The sequence below is a fragment of the Arachis hypogaea genome, chromosome 5 (assembly GCF_003086295.3).
Source record: "Arachis hypogaea cultivar Tifrunner chromosome 5, arahy.Tifrunner.gnm2.J5K5, whole genome shotgun sequence".
NCBI classification, from domain to species: domain Eukaryota; kingdom Viridiplantae; phylum Streptophyta; class Magnoliopsida; order Fabales; family Fabaceae; genus Arachis; species Arachis hypogaea.
Window position 1 is genome coordinate 97,362,401 of NC_092040.1, and position 18,294 is coordinate 97,380,694.

The 18,294-nt window shown below is 32.6% G+C and overlaps 2 protein-coding genes, 1 long non-coding RNA gene and 1 pseudogene across 6 annotated transcripts; 3 read left to right on the forward strand and 1 right to left on the reverse strand.

Annotated features, from left to right (window-relative positions):
* The first annotated feature begins 1,957 nt into the window (after positions 1 to 1,957).
* Positions 1,958 to 6,059, forward strand: LOC112802134 (uncharacterized). 4 transcript variants are annotated; one of them, XM_025845197.3, is made up of 5 exons: positions 1,958 to 2,624; positions 3,082 to 3,145; positions 3,268 to 4,936; positions 5,034 to 5,178; positions 5,274 to 6,059. In XM_025845197.3, the coding sequence occupies exons 3-5, from the start codon at positions 3,293 to 3,295 to the stop codon at positions 5,885 to 5,887; spliced, it is 2,403 nt and encodes an 800-aa protein (XP_025700982.1). In that variant the 5' UTR covers positions 1,958 to 2,624; positions 3,082 to 3,145; positions 3,268 to 3,292; the 3' UTR covers positions 5,888 to 6,059. The 4 variants fall into 4 exon arrangements, with proteins under 4 accessions (XP_025700982.1, XP_025700980.1, XP_072093618.1 ...); XM_025845195.3 differs by having other exon boundaries at positions 2,069 to 2,624; positions 5,271 to 6,059; XM_072237517.1 differs by having other exon boundaries at positions 2,107 to 2,624; positions 3,113 to 3,145.
* A 645-nt stretch (positions 6,060 to 6,704) lies between these two features.
* On the reverse strand, positions 6,705 to 7,719 carry LOC112802136 (dynein light chain 1, cytoplasmic-like; annotated as a pseudogene).
* Positions 7,720 to 9,063: 1,344 nt separating this feature from the next.
* Positions 9,064 to 10,594, forward strand: LOC112802137 (uncharacterized). The gene is made up of 3 exons (XR_003202200.3): positions 9,064 to 9,492; positions 10,080 to 10,150; positions 10,223 to 10,594. It is a non-coding gene; the product is annotated as an uncharacterized lncRNA (long non-coding RNA).
* A 986-nt stretch (positions 10,595 to 11,580) lies between these two features.
* On the forward strand, positions 11,581 to 16,116 carry LOC112802135 (protein CONTINUOUS VASCULAR RING 1). Its single transcript, XM_025845198.2, has 7 exons — positions 11,581 to 11,978; positions 12,710 to 12,762; positions 13,502 to 13,611; positions 13,723 to 13,890; positions 13,968 to 14,065; positions 14,642 to 14,768; positions 15,878 to 16,116. The coding sequence occupies exons 1-7, from the start codon at positions 11,823 to 11,825 to the stop codon at positions 15,937 to 15,939; spliced, it is 774 nt and encodes a 257-aa protein (XP_025700983.1). The 5' UTR covers positions 11,581 to 11,822; the 3' UTR covers positions 15,940 to 16,116.
* The last annotated feature ends 2,178 nt before the right edge of the window (positions 16,117 to 18,294 follow it).

Genomic DNA, 18,294 nt, shown 5'->3' on the forward strand with positions numbered 1-18,294 from the left:
CCTATATATAAAGTTGATATTTGTAAATAAAATCATACTTTTCTTTTCATACGAATCAGTAAATTTTTTTTTACTTTTAAAAAGTTTTTATTATTACACACTTTTTCAACATAATTCAGCTCAAAATATCTTCTCATCTTCATATTATTTTTCTTTTTTTTTTCTTGACATAGATGATATATAATAATGAGATTCAAATTTAAAAATCGGCGTATCTTTTATACAGTTTTTATGACTTTTAAAATACTAATTTAATAAGAGCCGAACTAATTAAATTATGCAGCCATACATCATTAAATAATTGCCTATAGTTTTTTTTTTTTGAAAAATACAATATCAAATTTTTTAAATGTTAGACAATGAGTACAATAACTTTTAAGGAAACTTTTTGGCTTTTTAGAAGAAAAAAAATATTCTTCTTAAATTAACATTAGATCTCTGAGAAGGAAATAAGATTTAGCTAGTTGGAAAATTGAGTAATTCTATATATATGATATTGCCAAAATTTAGCTTTAATTTTAGAATTTAAAATTTACAATAAATAAATTAGAATTTAGGTTAAATGTGCCCTAAGAACAAATGTAAAAATATAATAATAAAATTATTTTTTAATTTTTCAATGCATTAGAAACAAAAAGTACTTATGTTTTAAACAATTTTTAGTAAAATCTTTTTTTATTATAATGTTTTCAAAATATGTTTTTAAGACATATATTAAAAAGACACAAGAAATTAAACTTTCTTGTGCATGGTTATGCATTATATACCACAAGAGTAAAAAATGAATCAATAGTTGCCAAAGTATTAAAGAGACCCTGTATTATTGCTACAATTTGCAAAAACATTTTGTCCTTATCACCTCAATTTCAAAAAAATTCTTCGGGTGAATATGTCTTTACATTCAAATTTCAAATTTAAAACAACAAAGTACTCTTGAAACCTCATAATTTAAACACAGCAATTTTAATTTATGTTTAAACCATCATTTTCACATCACACTAATATGTGACACACATTTATTTATTGGTTGAACCAATAGTAATGTCTTTACTTCCATAGTTAGGATTTATAGAATTCCTCAGCTTTTTGTCTTTTATTATTTCAACTGTCAGCAATCAGCAGTAATATGCAATATCCTTTTGATGAGTGAAGAGGTTACGTGACAAAACATAACATAAACCTGTAACAATATAGTTCACATAAGATTATAAGAATAAAGAAATAAAAGTATTCCGATGCATAGTTCTATTTAAAAATCAACTAAGTATTAAAGAATATATTTCTTTTATCTTACTATTAACGTATGCTACTAGCATTTAGCATGGCTCATAGCACGTCATATTCCAAATCCAAGCTTATTAGTACGTATGTCAGCAATTAACTAATTAAATATTAGTTATTAATTATTTTTCCAATGTCATTCATCTGCATTTGTCATAACAGTAGCTGCTTTGATGACTAGACTCTAACTTTCTTTCAGCACTTTAAAAATAACTTAATTTTTATAAATTCTCTGTCATTATATACAGCAATATCATTCATTTAAATCTCAGAAGAATCATTTGTTGATGAATATTTTATGCCAATTTTTCATGATTTATAAGGTATTTCATTATTTGGTGGGGATTATTTTATTTATTTTAATACATAGTGTATAGATCTCATCATCAAATCATATCATATATATATATATATATAAAAGTGGGGCATCCAATATTATTCCCCCAAAGACCAAAAGTAGATTAAAAAATTAATTTTATGTATAAATATATTTATGTATATATAAAAAATTATTAATTATTATATATTTATGTATAAATATATTATTTTGTTTATTTAATATATATTTTATACATATAATTGATACTTTAATTTTATAATCCAAAACTAAAAAAAAAAAAAACGATGAATGTGTTAACAAAATTGTTTTACTATTGTGTATTGAGCAGTGAGTATTGAGATTTGAGAGTGAAGTTTAGATTACATTAGATTAGTTTTGTTGGGTACATGACATGACACAATAATGAAGTAACAGGAAAGTTCCAAAAATTGTTTTGTGAAATTCAACAAAAGTGTTCTTTGCCTTTTGCACCACTTCCCTTTTCTGTTTTTCATTATCTCACCATAACACAATACAGCAATTTTTTTTCATCCCATAATATCATTCTCTCTCTCTCTCATCTCATCACATCACACACGATCTCTTGAACGATCTCACTGTTTCTCATTAACAAAACCGTTTAACCACTTAATAAACACAAACACAAACACCAACACACTTAAACTGTGTTATTATTTTACTGCTATACTTCTAGTTTTTCTGCTATGCTTTGCTTTCTTTCTTTTTTTTTTTTTTTCCTTCCCTCTTAGTTTAGTTTCTCACACCGACTGTTATGAACTTCCCACGTGGATCTGATGACCTCATTCCACCATGGATCAACCTTCTCATTAGCCTTAGCCTTCCTGGCTCATCACCATTAACCACATAACACTGACATGTCTTGAAACTTAATACAAAGAATTTGTTTTTTTCAACTTTTCTCATCTGGGGTGCTTATTCTTTTTTCTTTTTAATGGTTTTGGAACTGGTTCTGAGAATGAACAGCTGGAGAAAAACAACAAGGGTGAGTGTATGTTCTTGTGTGAAAACTTAGAAGTGGAAAAAGAAAAAAAAAATGAATTATGAGTTTGACTCCTCTTGTTTATGTCTTTTTTGTATTCTTCTGTCTACTTGGGTTTTTTTTTCCTTGAAGGTGAAAAATCATTGGATGCTGAACGTGTGGTTCAAGTTCCAACCATTTTTTGGGACTGGGGAGTAGAAGAAACAAAATGTGTTTTTGTTTTTTGTTTTCTGGAAAATTGGGACTGAGAATGAGAAAAATATATTCCAGCTTCTTCTTTCCCTTAGTGGACTCATGAAAATTATGATTTTTGTGTTGATTGAAGTTTGAGTTTTTGACATCATTTACAGATCCCCTATTCTCTCTCTCTCTCTCTCTCTCTCTCTCTCTCTCTGCATATGATCTTGATCTATCTAATTTTTTGGTGGACTAATTTGTTAATTGCATATCTTTTCAACAGGATTAATAAGTATTATTTTTGTCTAATGTAGACAAACTGTGAGATCCAAGAGGACAAACAACATGTAAGTATATATATATATTCTATGTTATTTTAAAATATAAGCATTGGTATTTGTTGTGGTTGTTTAGAATATAGTTTAGTTAATTGGCCTCTAAGGTTTTTGATGAAATTCCTGTGTGACAGAATATCCCAAAACAAGGACTCAGTCATGTATAGGCCTTTCATGTCATGTGATGATCCAAAAGGAGTTGTGGAGTGTGGGTCAATTAGGAAATACAGGACCAATTCACAGAAGATGAGGAAGGACAGGACAAAAGCCAGTGGCCGGAGGCCGGCCGAGGACACGGAGGAATCATTGACAAACAGAACAGACAAAGAAGATAAGGTCTCAAAAGGGTCCATAGAGAGAACTTTTGATTCTTCATCCTTGCAGCTCATGGAGGTATCGAGAGGAGCTCAAAGGCTGAACAACATGATTGATTCATGGTCTAGAGGCCTAAGTTATGGTGGAAGGTCTGAAGATATTGCAAAAGATTTGTTGAAAGGTGCTCTTGATCTCCAAGAGTCTCTGGTAATGCTTAGGAAGGTGCAAGAAGCTTCCCGAGATGTGGCTCGTGCAAGGCGAAAACAGAGCGAGAAACCTGAGAATGAGAGAATTATTGATGATAGAGCACATTCCAATAGATTCAGTGAACAAAGCAATTCAATAGGATTTCAAAGACCTTGGCCTAGTGCTGATGGTTATTCAAGTAGCAGCAGAGAGGAACTTAAGAAAGTGATTAAGGAGAGTTTGGTTAGGCAAAATCTGTTTCCAGGAACAAGCACTGAAGCACTGGATTCGGCATCAGAAATGCATTCAACAAGCTCGAGCCAATCTTCCATGTTTCAGAATGATAGGCTTTCTGATTCTTCATTCTCCCCAATGAATGCAAGGAAGGAAAAAGGGCCGAGCCTCGTTGCGAGGCTGATGGGTTTAGAACAAGAAGAAGAAGTAACCTCAAGATTGTTTCCAACTCTGATGCAAAAACAGTTGGAGAGTGAAAAGATTGTGAATCAAAAAAGGCCTGTGTTTGAGGTGGATATGCCTAAGGTAAGAAAGACTAATCCAATTGTTCATCCAGAAAGACATAAGAGTAAGACTCTGAGGGAAATCCTTGAGACTAATCACTTCAATGGAGTTCTAAATAGTCCTGCAACAGAGAGAAAGCATCAAATGGCTCATTACAAGCAACTTGATGATTTACCCCCAATTGTGCTAATCAAACCTCGATGTACTCCTTGTCACGAATTTGCCAGAGTCCATGAGCCGGTTCCTTCAGAAGATTTATCCCTCAGAAAACTAAAAGCAAAACCAGTCTCTTCTGGAACATTCATGGGAAAGGAAATAGAAGAACATGTGTCCAAAAGGTTATCCAAGGGAGGAAGAACCGAGCTACTCAGAGAGATCATGGAGCCGGAAGCAAAAGAGATCAAGCCTAATGAAAATGAGAAGGCTCTAAGAGGAAAGGTGAAACTGAATGGCAATGTTAATCACAAATCACAGGAAAGTGAAACAGTTGATAGAAAAGTTAAGGCCAAGACTGCTAGCAAAATGCCACCGGAAAAGGCGATTCTGAAACATAAAATTGTGACAAAATCTCAGGATCAAGGAGGAGAAATCAGCTCCACAAAGTTGAGGAAGCCACAAAATGGATCCAGAATTGACCTGAATGACATTCCTGGCAAAAAGAGTACTTCTTTAAACTCCATCTCCAAAACAAAGAATCAGAAAATTAAGAGTTCCAAAGAACAGATTAAGAATCAGATGAAGAAGCAAAGGTCTACTGCTGAGCCTGAAGCAGCTAAACCAGTAGTAAGTCTACTTACATGTGATTGTTTTTTTGAACTAACTATCAATGAATGAAGGAAGGTCTTCAATTGGAGTTTAATTTCACTATTCTTCTGCACAGGATGAACAACTAGCACAGAAAGAAGAAGAAAAGACCATTGATGTGCAGTATAAAGATGACTGCACCGAGATTAGAATCATCGATATCATAGCAGATGATCTTGCAATAGAAGATGAAGTATATTCCTCTACAAATAAGATTACAGGTAAATCTCTCTAGACTCTAGCAATCACTTGTGTCACTTCTGCATGAATCATGAAATAACAGCTTTGTTTCCCCTCCCTTTTGCATATATAGCAGAAGATTGTAATCAGAGCCAGAGTTCTTCAGCAGACAATATTATGATGCTAAAGACTGAACATGAAAATGGAAGTGAAGCTGATAGCAACAAGCATGACAACAAAGAGGAAGCGGAGCTGAAATATTTTCTTTTAAACAATCAATCATTCATTAACCATGCCGAGGAACTCCTCAATCTTGATTTGGATTGTCCTAAGATGCTACCAAAAATTGAAGCAGATGGAATAGTCAATCCCAGACTCTACTTAGACTGCGCGAATGAACTCGCAGAGCGCAAAAGTCTTCAAGAATCACTAGTCCACCCTTTGTTGTTGCTGACCTCTTTAGGGAACTCAAGATTTCACATCTCTTTAGGAAGTTTGGTTGAGGAAATCTGCATAGCCATTCGGAATCTGTCATCATACAGTGAAATTCAATCTGGGAAGAAACTTGCTTCGGATAATATCTATGCAATGATGGAAAGAGATATAAATTCCAATTATGGAATGATGAATGGAATATGGAAATGGGGTTGGAGGCATGGATTTTCTGCAGATGAAGCTGAACAAGTTGTGAGTGAAGTAGAGAGCTTAGTGTTAAGTGGATTAATTGAGGAGGTACTTGTAAATTTATGATTAACATTACATTTTTTGAGACATGGAAATTTATGAATCCATAGCCTTTAGATATTAGCATCTTCATGTGGATTAAGGGCAAGAAAAGAATACTTGGCTGAAGAAGTCACATAATTTTGCTATGAAAAGCTATAGTTCCTAGGAAAGAATATTAATACATTTGGATTGTTTATATAGTGCATTTATTCTTTGACCTTGCATGCTAATTTCAACCACAAGAGATGGAAATAAAAAATATACTTTCTACATTCATCGAAGAAGGTTCTGAACATTGCATGATGAGTACTATGATATAACGAATCATGAAAATGTCAGGTACTTAGGAACTATAATTAGTCAGCTAATAACAATGGTACAAAAGATTCTGAGATACTCACCAGTCACCACTTATACTAGCAACTTTTTAACAGCTTTTTCTAATAGTACTAGGAATTATTTAAGGCTTTTTATGGCATGCAAAAGTTGAAATCATCAAATATATATACCCTTGTAAACATTACCATGTTTTGACATAGGTGCCAAACATAACATTAAGATTGAGAAAGATGGGTCTAAGGGTTTTGGCTTATCCAATACCTTTTTTGTCATTTACTGTTTTATTTATTTATTTTAATAAAATTGTGTGACTTCTAGATGTTGGTAATACTACCCCGTTATTGTTGTTATTTGTTAATACAAAAGAATATAGAGTAATATTATTTGAACTTCACAAAGTAGATGTCTATTTAACATTATAAAGATATAAAGGTGAATGAGAAAATTGTGTGTATTAGAATAGAGGAGTTGCATCAAAATCTAATAATGACACAAAATACAGTGAATTGAAAGTTCAAATGTGTTGATCAAAATTTAGAACACTATTTCCTCTGTTTTATGACTTTATCTAAAATACAATATTACAACAAACATAATCCGCTAGTACATACAAGAAACTCAGTTGAAAGAAGTGTTAATTATATATGATAGTAAAAAAATAAAATGTAAAAAAAGAAATATTCAAGAGGCACCCTTGAAGATGAGAAAATTAAGGGTCTCAAGAGCAAAGTATATGAAAGTTCCTGGTGAATGGCTGAAGAAGCATCCAAAATTGGAACCTACTACACATTGCCACCCATTCCATACATCTTATCAAATTCCTGCAAAGAAAAAAAAATCACATACCATCTTATGAAATCAATTTGAAAAAAGGCAAATAATAATAATAATTAAAACCATAGAGCAGATTAAAAATCAGAATCAACCAACAAACACATAACTCAGTTGGCAAGATACTGTATAACCTAGGATCTTAGCTTTAAACCTAAATTTGCAACTATATTAGAAAAACAAACACGTTAAAAAAAATTAAATTTCATATACTATCAGTGTAAAACACCACTAATTAATCAGGTATTATCATATTAGTAAAAATAACTAATTTTTAAATTTATCATTTAAAAGGTCATCTAAATAGATGAATATAATTGAATGACAGTATAAAATTCTTTACACTTTCAGTATTAAAATTAAATTAAAAAAAATGAAAATAAAAGTGATGATGATATGCACCTTCTTGATGTGTCCTGCAATAGATTTGCAATCATGAACATCATAGAGATCAAGGGCTTGTGAAGCAAAGGACATGGCTTGGATTTGCATCTTCCCTGGCATGTCTGTTTCTTTCACCATAGCTTTTCCTTCCAACATCTTTGCTTAACTAGCTTTTTCTTCTCTAAGGTTCTCACAAATGATTCTAGATTCTACACCTATTATTGTTGTATATATAAGGTTTATGTAGCAAGGGATAGTGGAGAAATCAATGGTTGAGATTTTAGCAGCAGGAACTCACGTTCCAACAATGATGCATTTGGAATTAAGTGATTGATTAAGAAAGTCTAAGCACTTTAAGAGTGGCACGTAATCATAGACCAACATTTTAATTGCACCTATCCTGTCTACATTTGCATTTTGTTTTTGTCTAGTCCCTTTGCTTTAATTTCCTACATTCATTCATAAGTCTCTCATAAAATTCAAAGTTCCATACATGATTAGAATCTTTATTTTCTTTCTTACATTAAAATTATGTACAGAACAAATTTGAGTTGACCAGCTTATAGCATGCATGGTACGGTGCCATTGCAATGGTTTGTTTAAACTTTAAAGTGGGGGTATTATTTAATTTTTTGATAGACAAAAAAATTGACTGTGATTGGAGCAGCCAAATGTTGCAACCTGGTCAGAGAAAATAGCACACCGTGATGAACATATGAACTAGTAAAAGATTAATTAAGGTGGAAAAAAGGCGCCATCTCAGATTGAATTAAAAAAAAAAAGTTGATGCTACATTATTAAGTGGAATTAAAGAATTAAAGAATTAAAGAAGTGGGGGTACAACTTTAGCATGTGGGGCTTTGGTATGGTAGCAGCCAAACTTTACTCATTAACAAAACTATAGTGTTGGACTATTAATTTATGCATGATTATTTTGGTTTAATAACGATTTACGTAGGATGGTTCCATTGGAGTGGAGCATGTATGTCCCTCTCTTAATTAAATGAATGAAAGTTCTTTCTAGTTTCCTCAATTTTGGAGACTTATTATTTGTTGTGACTTGTGACTCTTTCTTGAATAATGGCATGCATGTGCCGTAGAAACCCGCGTGTTCACAACGGTATATTAGTTAGCTGTTAGCTAACCAAGTTGAATTGTTCTATTATTAATTCACTAGTTTGTTTAAATAAATATTAAAAATTTAAATTTTGTTTTGTATTTATAATTGACCAATAATAAGTTTTTAAATAGAATTTAAATTTGTAATGAATTAGTTATTAATCTAGATGATTCAAAAATATTGCGTTGAAAAAAAAAGTTAGCTGTTAGCCTCCTCAAGGATCAATCAAACCAACACTTTCATATTAATTTATTATTTTCTAAATATTTGAGACAGAGTCAAATAAGTTATGATTTATAGGAGTGTTTAAAACCGATTTGGACCGAACTAAACCGACTAACTGAACCGAAAAAATTGAAAACCGAACAAAATCAAAAATAAAAAAACCGAAAAATGTGTTTTGCAGTTTTTTTTGCGGTTCGGTTCGGTTTTCAATTTTGATCAAGAAAATCCTAACCGAACCGAACCGAACCGGTTTAGTAAAAAAACCCTAAAAAACCAACACCCCCCTCCCCCACAAAGGCCCAAACGAACCTGACCTAACCTAACCCCCTTACCCCAACACCCACTCCCAAACGAAACCTAGCCAGTAGCCACTCTCTTCTCACACTCTCGCTCTCTGCACTCTCGAGGCCTGCGGCGAACCCACCTAGCGCTGGGGAGACCGTTCCTCTCACCACCTTGCAGCGCCGCCGAACTCTCCCCCCTAGCGCCTCCGAACCTTCCTCTCACTGCTCCCAGGACCTCCTCGCGGACAGAGCACAACGAAGCCCCAACTCCATCCAGCAGTGAGCAGTCCAGCACCACCCTCGCACCCAGCAGTAGCACAGCACCACCCACTCACCCAGCACAGCACCACGCCACCACCCAGCCGCATTTCTGGCCACCCACAACTTAGCACCTCCCACCCAGCCACCGATTCAAGTCAGATATGGAGTCGGAGCCACCGAATCAGGTATGTAATTTGACTAATTTCTGTTTTGAACTACTGAAAGTGCTTCTGTTTGTATTGTTGGTAGCTTGTTATGGTTGGAAAAATAATATAAACTGCTTCTGTTTATTATTAGTTTTTTTTTTGGAAGAATAATATAAAATAAAAAGAAACTTTTGAAGTGATTTAGTATGAAATCAGATTTGAAATCAGATAAACTGGTTCTGGATCTTGATAGGAAGATATTGAAATTAGATTTGAAGCATATTTGAAATCAGAGTATTGTTGCTTATCGCTGGTTGAATTACTTTTGTTGAATAACTTTATTGTTGGTATTGTTGCTGGTTGCTGATATTGTTGCTGGTTTTTAATTTATTTGTTGTTGTGTTTTTGCTGTTTTTTATTTTTGCTGATTGTTGCTCTTGTTTTTAATTTATTTGAGTCTGATTGTTGTTGTGTTTTTGCTGGTTTTTATTTTTCTACGGGTCCCCGCATTTGAGTGGTGACTTTGTAAGCAGAGAGTTGAGCTGTCATGGCACAATACTTTGTCCTTCCAGTTCCAACTGTACTCTGTAAATGTGATATTACTTATGATTTCCTGTTGTTTCCAGAAAGTTGACAAGTATGGAGCTTTTAGGATCGTTGTCTCCTTTTGTTGCCAATATGACACTCTGACTAATATGTAAGTGCTTAACTCTAAATCTCAGTTCATTGACTCTGGTATTTACAAGTTCTAATTGAAAAACTATTGCAGGAACATATGCAGGACAATTCATAACTGAAGGGTTTTTGAAGCTAAATATAAAGAAATTGTTAAGGTCATTGATTACTAGAAGTTAGTGCTATTGTTCCAACAATGATAGCTACAATAGTTTTTAATACATCAGAAAGTTCATTGGATACTATGAATAAATGGCTCAATGTGGTTCAGTCAATTCAGATTCCTTTTGCACTCATTCCACTTCTTACATTGGTGTTTAAAGAAAAGGTCATGGGAACTTTTAGAATAGGCCCTATTCTAGAGGTAAGCTTTGTTTGCATTCTAACTTTTGTAAAATTGATTTTGATGTATAATGATTATGTTTGGTAATTTGTCTAAAAGTAATTTCTTCCTTCAAAAAATAAATGATTCTAAATATATCATGTTATGACTTTGTGAAGTAGTATGGTAGAATTTTTTTTTAATTGATTGAAAAACCGAACAAATCGAACCAAACCAAATCGATTTTAATTGGTTTGATTTGGTTCGGATGGTTTTGATAAAAAACCGAATCAAACCGAACCGCAATTTAATTAGACAATCGAATCGGATGACTTTTCATTCAAAAACCGAACCAAACCGCACCGCGAACACCCCTAATGACTTATATGAGTTATGACGGTGTTTTATTCAGTTTTTTATTAAGAAAAAATAGCTTTACAATATTAACAAAAAAAGGGGGCTCAATTTTACAGTTAGTTTAAAAATTGACCAGAAGAACTTCATGTTGAAACCCCCCCCCCCCCCCCCCCCCAAAATATCGAGTATATGCGGCAAGTTGGCAGTTTAACTACTTAGAAAATGATTAAACACTGAAATTGGTTTTGAATGAAGTTTAAATTAATTTTTTTATAAATTTTATTGCTATAAGAGTGTTGAAAAATCAATTTTGTCACAAATTAGTTTGTTTAATGTTGACAGTGTTGGTAAAATTAGATAAAATATTTTTTTGGCAACTTATTAGATAAAAATATTATTATAAAATAATTAATTTTTCAAGAAAAATCCATCTGAAGAATTTTTAAATAATAAAGAATTACTAAAAATCAAAATGTTCAATATAAAATTGTTTAATATTCAATTTGGTTTTTATTTAAAAAAAAAAATAGAAAAACACATTCATCCTTTCATAGCCCAAAACGGTACATACTATACCATATATACAAACTAGCTTCCATTTATTTTATTGAGTTTAATCACATCAAACAGGATTAGAAGACCAAACCAACAATTAATCCATTAAATTAAATTTCTAGACAGAAGAGCTTCATATTATCATGTTATTATGTGTAGTTCTTTTGATAAAACGGAAGAGTAGTATATATATTTTATAATACTACAGATGAAACTATTTAAGTGGTAATTAAACACTTAAACTTAATTAATAAAAAAATATAGAAAGATCAAAAAAGAGAGAGGGGGAAGGGGAAGACCCATTGGCATTGGTGTGTTGTTTTGAAGAGATTCTTCGGATTCTCCGACGGACATACACCACAGGGCGGGGGCGGTGGCGGTGGCGGCAAAAGGGAGTGAGTGTTTGAGAGAGAGAGAATTAAAAAGAAGTTATTTGTTTCTGCGTTTTTGAAGCTGCTAAATGGGCGACGAGAGATCACCTCCAATGGCGATGGTACCTAGAGACAGAGATCGAGAGCTTCTCATCCCCGTCAGCGATTCCCCCGACGCCGAAGACGCCGCAACATCCTCCAAGCCTTCCTCTTCCTCCTCCTCCCAACACCATTCCGGTCGCGAGGTCATTCATCCCTCTCTTTGTTCTTCTCAATTAGGTTTTCCTTTCAAATGATTGATTCAAATAGTGGAATCATTGTCATTGTTGTTGTTCTTTATTTCTTTATTCCGTTCTTGATTTGTTTTATCCGGAATTATGGTTGAATTTGTTGCAATTGGAGATTGAATGTTGAAGCTTCCTTTGACTAGATTGGGATTAGTTATGTTTTCTTGGGGTACTGCTTGTGAATGCTGAAGGAATCAGGAATGGGGTAGGAGCTGGAATCAGAAGATATATTGTGATGGATGATTATTTCAGTTTGATTTGCAATGCATGACTGAGCTCGTGCTATCTTATGACATTATAGCTTGGTTTGAGAAATTGATAGCAATGTTGGCTTCAATATAGATAAACTTTTTTTTTTTTTTTGATTTCATAATGTATCTAGCTTGTTCCAGGAAAAAAGGGAAGATAAGAAAGATCGATTGCTAAAATAGTAAGAAAATGAAGCAGGAAGTGCTGGTTATAATGGGACACTCATTGTCACCCGTAAATTGAGAATGGGGCAGGGGGTGTGTTCTAATCTAGATTTGTATACATGGAATCACTTACATTGGGAGAATTTTCGTACTTCTTTCATGGCTTTGAAAACTGAAAGTAGAGTTATCTCTGTTTTACTTGCATGCAAGAATTTTGTGCTTTTTAACTATTGTTTCTTTGACAGATTGCTGTTTGTTGTTTGTTCAATTTTGTAGACATTTTACAAAGTTATTAGGAGCTGGGCATCCCACAAGTTCATGACTGGATGGTGCGCAATTCTTTCTTCAATTCAATCTCTTCTTATTCAAACAATATGTTATGTATTCAAACATATAATTGTTGTTTTATTTTTCAGGACAAACGTCTTTTTGCATGTTTTACATTCTCTAAAACCTTAATGTATTTTCTACAATTGTTTGTGCATATTTTATTCCTACGCCCATCTTGGTGTAAATGTTGTTAGTATCTACTTCATTTAGTATTTAGGAGAATATTTAGTATGCTAATCATTACACCTTTTGTGATGCAGTTTATTTGCTAAGAAATTATGTTGAAATGAAAAATTTGAGTTCTAAACCATAAATCTTCAAATAACTTTTTTAACCAAGTAATTTATGATCCTTTACAACTGTGTCCTAGATAATTACAGCTGAAACATGTAATAATCTTGTTACTATCTTAAATGCCTGTTTTGAAAAGATAAGGTAATGTGAAAAAAGATCATTTATATGTTATTAATCGTGACACTATATGCTTTCTTGTAACCAAGAAAAAAAAGATTATTCTAATTCTCTGTGGAATATGTGCTACAAAGAATGTTATCTTTTCTAACACTGACCACTCTGTTTGTATATATATATAACGTTTGCACTTTGCAAGAGTTACATTTCTGCTTCATGGTTGCCTTATTTTATTAGGACCAGTTGTTGCTCTGGTCTTTTCAAATTCAAGAGATCCTTTATTTCTTATGGTGAATTGGTGATAGCTCACTGTTAGTTACTTTGCAGTGTCATTCTCTTTCCAATAGCAATCACATTCTATATAACATGGTGGTTTATTCATTTCGTGGATGGATTTTTCTCTCCAATCTATGCTCAACTTGGAATTGATATTTTTGGTGAGTTCTTCTCTTCTATTGTACTTCAATTGCATATATTGGATATAGATTTATCATTAGCTGTTGTTTCCCTACCTTTTTAACACGTCGATATTAATACTTTTTCTTCAGGTCTGGGATTCATAACTTCCATAACTTTCATCTTCCTGGTTGGCGTTTTCATGTCCTCATGGGTGGGTGCATCTGTCCTGGGCCTTGGGGAGTGGTTCATCAAGCGAATGCCACTTGTCCGTCATATTTATAATGCCTCCAAGCAGATCAGCGCTGCTATTTCACCAGGTATGTGTTTGACAACATCTTAGTCTACATGTATTCAATCCCAAAAAAATAAATTGTTGATGCATGTATTCTCACAGATCAAAATACACAAGCCTTCAAAGAAGTAGCCATCATTCGGCATCCACGTGTTGGGGAATATGCGTTTGGATTCATCACCTCTTCTGTTGTTCTTCAGGTTTATAAAAGATTTTTTACTAATGCTTGACTTGGAGTATTGTATGTATATGCCTTGCTGCTACTACTTTAATATTCTAGTGCACATAATACTGTTTAGTTATTTGTTGATTATGCTGTGTCATTCTGTATGGGATAGTTAGATTTTTTGTTGCTTCACAGTTATATCCTATGGTAATCAATGTATTGCTTTTATGATATACAGGATCACTTAATCATTTTTTTGTGAATCATATTGAACATGAATAGCTAACACTTGTGAATATATGTGTTTGTATTTTACTTTTTGACCATCAAATATAAAAAGAAGTCATTCGATGGCTGCGACAGTTATCACTGCTCCTTATCATTGCCATACCATACATCCATTATTCTTGTCAGTTGCAAATTATTGTTTTGGGTTATTGTTCTGTGTTTTGTAAGCCATATACAGTTAGTAATTGCAAATTTCATTATGGTTGTTTTACTTTGGTGAGACTGGTTTATTATCAATAATAAAAAATCACCTTTTTTTTCCTGAGGTTTCACACAATATTGCCTGTTGAAATTGATTGTTTCTTTAACTAAACTTTTGCAGAACTACTCTGGAGATGAAGTGCTATACTGTGTCTATGTTCCAACAAACCATCTTTATATTGGTGATATATTTCTTGTCAATACCAATGATGTCATCAGGCCAAACTTATCAGTTCGTGAAGGAATAGGTAAGCTCAAGTAAACTTATTTATTCAGAGTGAACTTCGTAAATATTGTGAATATAAATAATCTTTCCGAGTCTCCTCGCCAGGGCCTCCATCTATTTTATGATTCCTCCAAATTGTAGCAAATTGGGTTTTGGCCTTGGAATATTTGGGGGTTAACTAAAGATAGGGATTAAATGAGTACTATTAGTAAAAAATACACTCAGTCACATATTGCTTCCATACTTTTTCTAACATGGCATTAGATTATAAAACTATCATTTGAAACTATCATCTGCTAGATTATCTTATGTACTTTCAGTTGCAGAGGGAAACACTTTCATGTATGCCTTTTTCTTTTGGGAGATGACTTTTGTGTGTATGCTCAATGGCATAATAGGTTGTCACTTTCGGATTTCTTTTTTGTTTCATACTGTTTGTTGTTTCAGACCTACAATATAGTATTAATCATGTAATACTGATTTTTCCCATCTTGAAAATGTAAATGTGATTTTTAACATGACATTGTCTAAGCCATGTATTCAACTCCATGTGGGTGAGATAAAACTTATTTGTTGTTTGTTTAGCCCTGTTTTCAACATGCAACCTTGTAGGGTTATGATAATTCTTTCATTTTTGATTTGTCAAAAAGTAATTTGATCTTTTAAAAATCAAGACTATTGAACTTTCGTCTTAGTGTTTGTTTGGATGCTATTAAGTTAAGAAGATATCTTTTTCCATTTTTTAGTATGTTTGACAAATTTCTAGTAGTAAAAGTAAAAGTACTAGAAAAATGAAAAAACATCTTTTTTGAGAAGCTACAATTTATATCTTTTTAAAAAAAAAAAGATGTTTTTCACATGATAAATAAACAAAAAATACTTTTATATTGTTGTATCCAAATAGTATTGATAGATAAAAAAAATACTTTTTACATGAGATATTCAACATAAATTACTTTTATTTTTCTAAAATCTTTTGAAAAAAGATAATTTGAAAAAAGATATTTTTTTTAGAAACTCAACCCAAACAAGCCCTTAATCCTACCGCATTAAATAAAATAATGATGATCTAATTCAATCACTAGTTTTAACATATGCTAAGGTGAACTTGGAATTGTTTCAAAATTGCAGAAATTGTCGTCTCTGGAGGCATGTCAATGCCACAACTCCTATCAACGATTGATTCAGCATAAGCATGATCCCAGGGGATATAAGTAGACCAGCAGAAGCTGATAATTTGGTATCATATGGATCATCAGATAACAGTATGGATGTTTTAGGTTCTGATGTCAGTTATATTCATTATGTGCAATAGCATGTAGAACTTAGTGTTTGTTTGGAAGATATAGTTTGGTGATAATACAAATTTCCAATACTGCTTGGGTTCGATCTTTTTTTACGTGTGCATAATCTACTGGTTTTTTTTTTTTTTTTTTATCAAGAATCTACTGGTTACCAACTCGTTATAGCAATTCATTTTTGTGTGTGATTATGGTCTTCTTTTTAATTTTTTGGGGTTATTATGGTTTTCGACTCGACCCAGTAAAGTTTGTGAAGTTTATCTTCCGTGGAATGCAAGTCACTACTAACTTTAGGATCTGTTGAAGTTGAAACATAAGGCATTACATATCTATAAAAAATTTGTAAAGTTCGAAGTTTTTGGTCATTATTAACTGACGATATATATTTTCTTTTTGTTAATCACGTTTAGTTATTTTTATAAAATTGATATTGAAAATCGTTAAATAATATTTATTAAATATTAAATTATTAATATTTTTAACTATTATTTTACATAAAATAACCATCTCTAATTTTATTTCCTACGTCTTAAACATCTAAAGTAAGTTTATTTTTGCTGTTATCTGAAAATAAGATGGATATATATTATATTTTGATTTTGTTAGAATTTAGAATTTAGAATTTAGAATTTAGAACGAAGACTTTAAAGTTTAAACAATGTAAATTCGGTCTAACAAATTTCGAACAATTGAAAAATCTTTGTTTCAAACACATTTGCTACAAGAACAGCACATCTTTTATAAACTTTAAAGAATCTGACTTCGAAGGAAACACTGAGTAGAAAAGTGACCAGAAAGAATGACAAACATTATCTCCCTCCTTATTTTATGTGTATAATTTACATTTTGTTGTGGAGGAAAATAAATCATGAGAAATATGAAGTGAAAAGGTGGTTATCCTGCATAAAATGATTAAATAATCTTATGTGAATAATAATTAAAATATAACACAGGTTATATTAAGTAATTTAATTAAATATGTTAAATTATCTAATATTTAATTGTTTTCTTTACTAAAAATAACTTTATGGCTTTTTCATGTATGTTTAGTTTTTTACTGTACATTACCTAATAATTTTTTTCAATAATTTTATTAAAATTATGACATAATATCATATTGTCTTAATTTATTCCTATTAAAAGCTAGGAAAAGAGATTATAGAATTGATCCTTTCCTATAAGCTTGTTAGCTTGTAACCCACCTAATTTGAAACCAATTCTAGGACGATTCTAGGTAGATAACGTTTATCTAAAGTCCATTCTCAATACGCATATTTGGCGCTGATAAGCGCAGCCACTCAATAAACTAATTTATAATTATATATTCAAACACGTATCACAGAGAAAAATAATATAAACACAACTCGACAGATCACTATAATCGAATATTCATTCGATAATAATAGTTTGTTCTTCTTTTATTGATTTGAGTCTCAAAGTCTTTTTTCAGTACCCATTCGCTGGTGTTCAAGAAGTTCGGAGCACATTCTAGACGGAAGGACAGGTGAGTTATCGCAGTGGCGAACTATACCTCAGAGGTTAAATAACCGAACATTGGGCCCAGATGTTATTTGTTATTTTCTATTTCTACTTATTTGTTAGCTCTGTTTTGTTAAAATAGATAGAAGCACTCCGATCCTTTTATCATAAAGCTTGCAGAGGGCGAGTTTGACCCAAACTAAAAAACTTCGTAGTCTGCTCATAACGCTCGCGCGGCTCCACCATTACTTCAGCATGCCATCATGCCGTTGACCAACCAAGCAGTATTAACAAACCGGAGTTGGCAGGAGACTGATAAATGGTCATCAAATTGGTCGAATTTGACATCTAATATATCCAGGGGCGTTGAGTTGCAAGTTTTGGCCGATTCATTGGAATTTACAACTCGGTACATTGCAAACTTTTAATGGACCTTCATGTAGATGGAGCTTCCAACAGAGGGATGCAGAGCTGTGATAATATTAGAAAATGACGATGGTTACACCTCGAACAGTCCTTCCAATTCTCGTTCTTGGCAAGTAAAACTAGGTTGAGTACGAAGTTTTTGTTTAGCCGCCTGAGGTAGCTTGTTAATTAGATATCACATATCTTAATACCACTATGATTCTTTGTTAGTAGTCCAGCAAATCACAGGGAATACCAAGTCTGAGATCCTCTCCTTGAGCATACTTAATATTGGTAAAATGCTTACTTTCAAATTTAAACACTTTTGAGATGATTACATACTAGGGAGAAATGTAGAACTAA

Coding starts and splice junctions, on each gene's coding strand:
- LOC112802134 (XM_025845195.3), top strand. CDS start 3,293: ATGTATAGGCCTTTCATGTCATGTGATGATCCAAAAGGAGTTGTGGAG. Junction 4,937..5,033: donor CTGAAGCAGCTAAACCAGTA/GTAAGTCTACTT, acceptor TCTTCTGCACAG/GATGAACAACTAGCACAGAA. Junction 5,179..5,270: donor CTCTACAAATAAGATTACAG/GTAAATCTCTCT, acceptor TTGCATATATAG/CAGAAGATTGTAATCAGAGC.
- LOC112802135 (XM_025845198.2), top strand. CDS start 11,823: ATGGGCGACGAGAGATCACCTCCAATGGCGATGGTACCTAGAGACAGA. Junction 12,763..13,501: donor CACAAGTTCATGACTGGATG/GTGCGCAATTCT, acceptor GTTACTTTGCAG/TGTCATTCTCTTTCCAATAG. Junction 14,769..15,877: donor ATCAGTTCGTGAAGGAATAG/GTAAGCTCAAGT, acceptor TCAAAATTGCAG/AAATTGTCGTCTCTGGAGGC.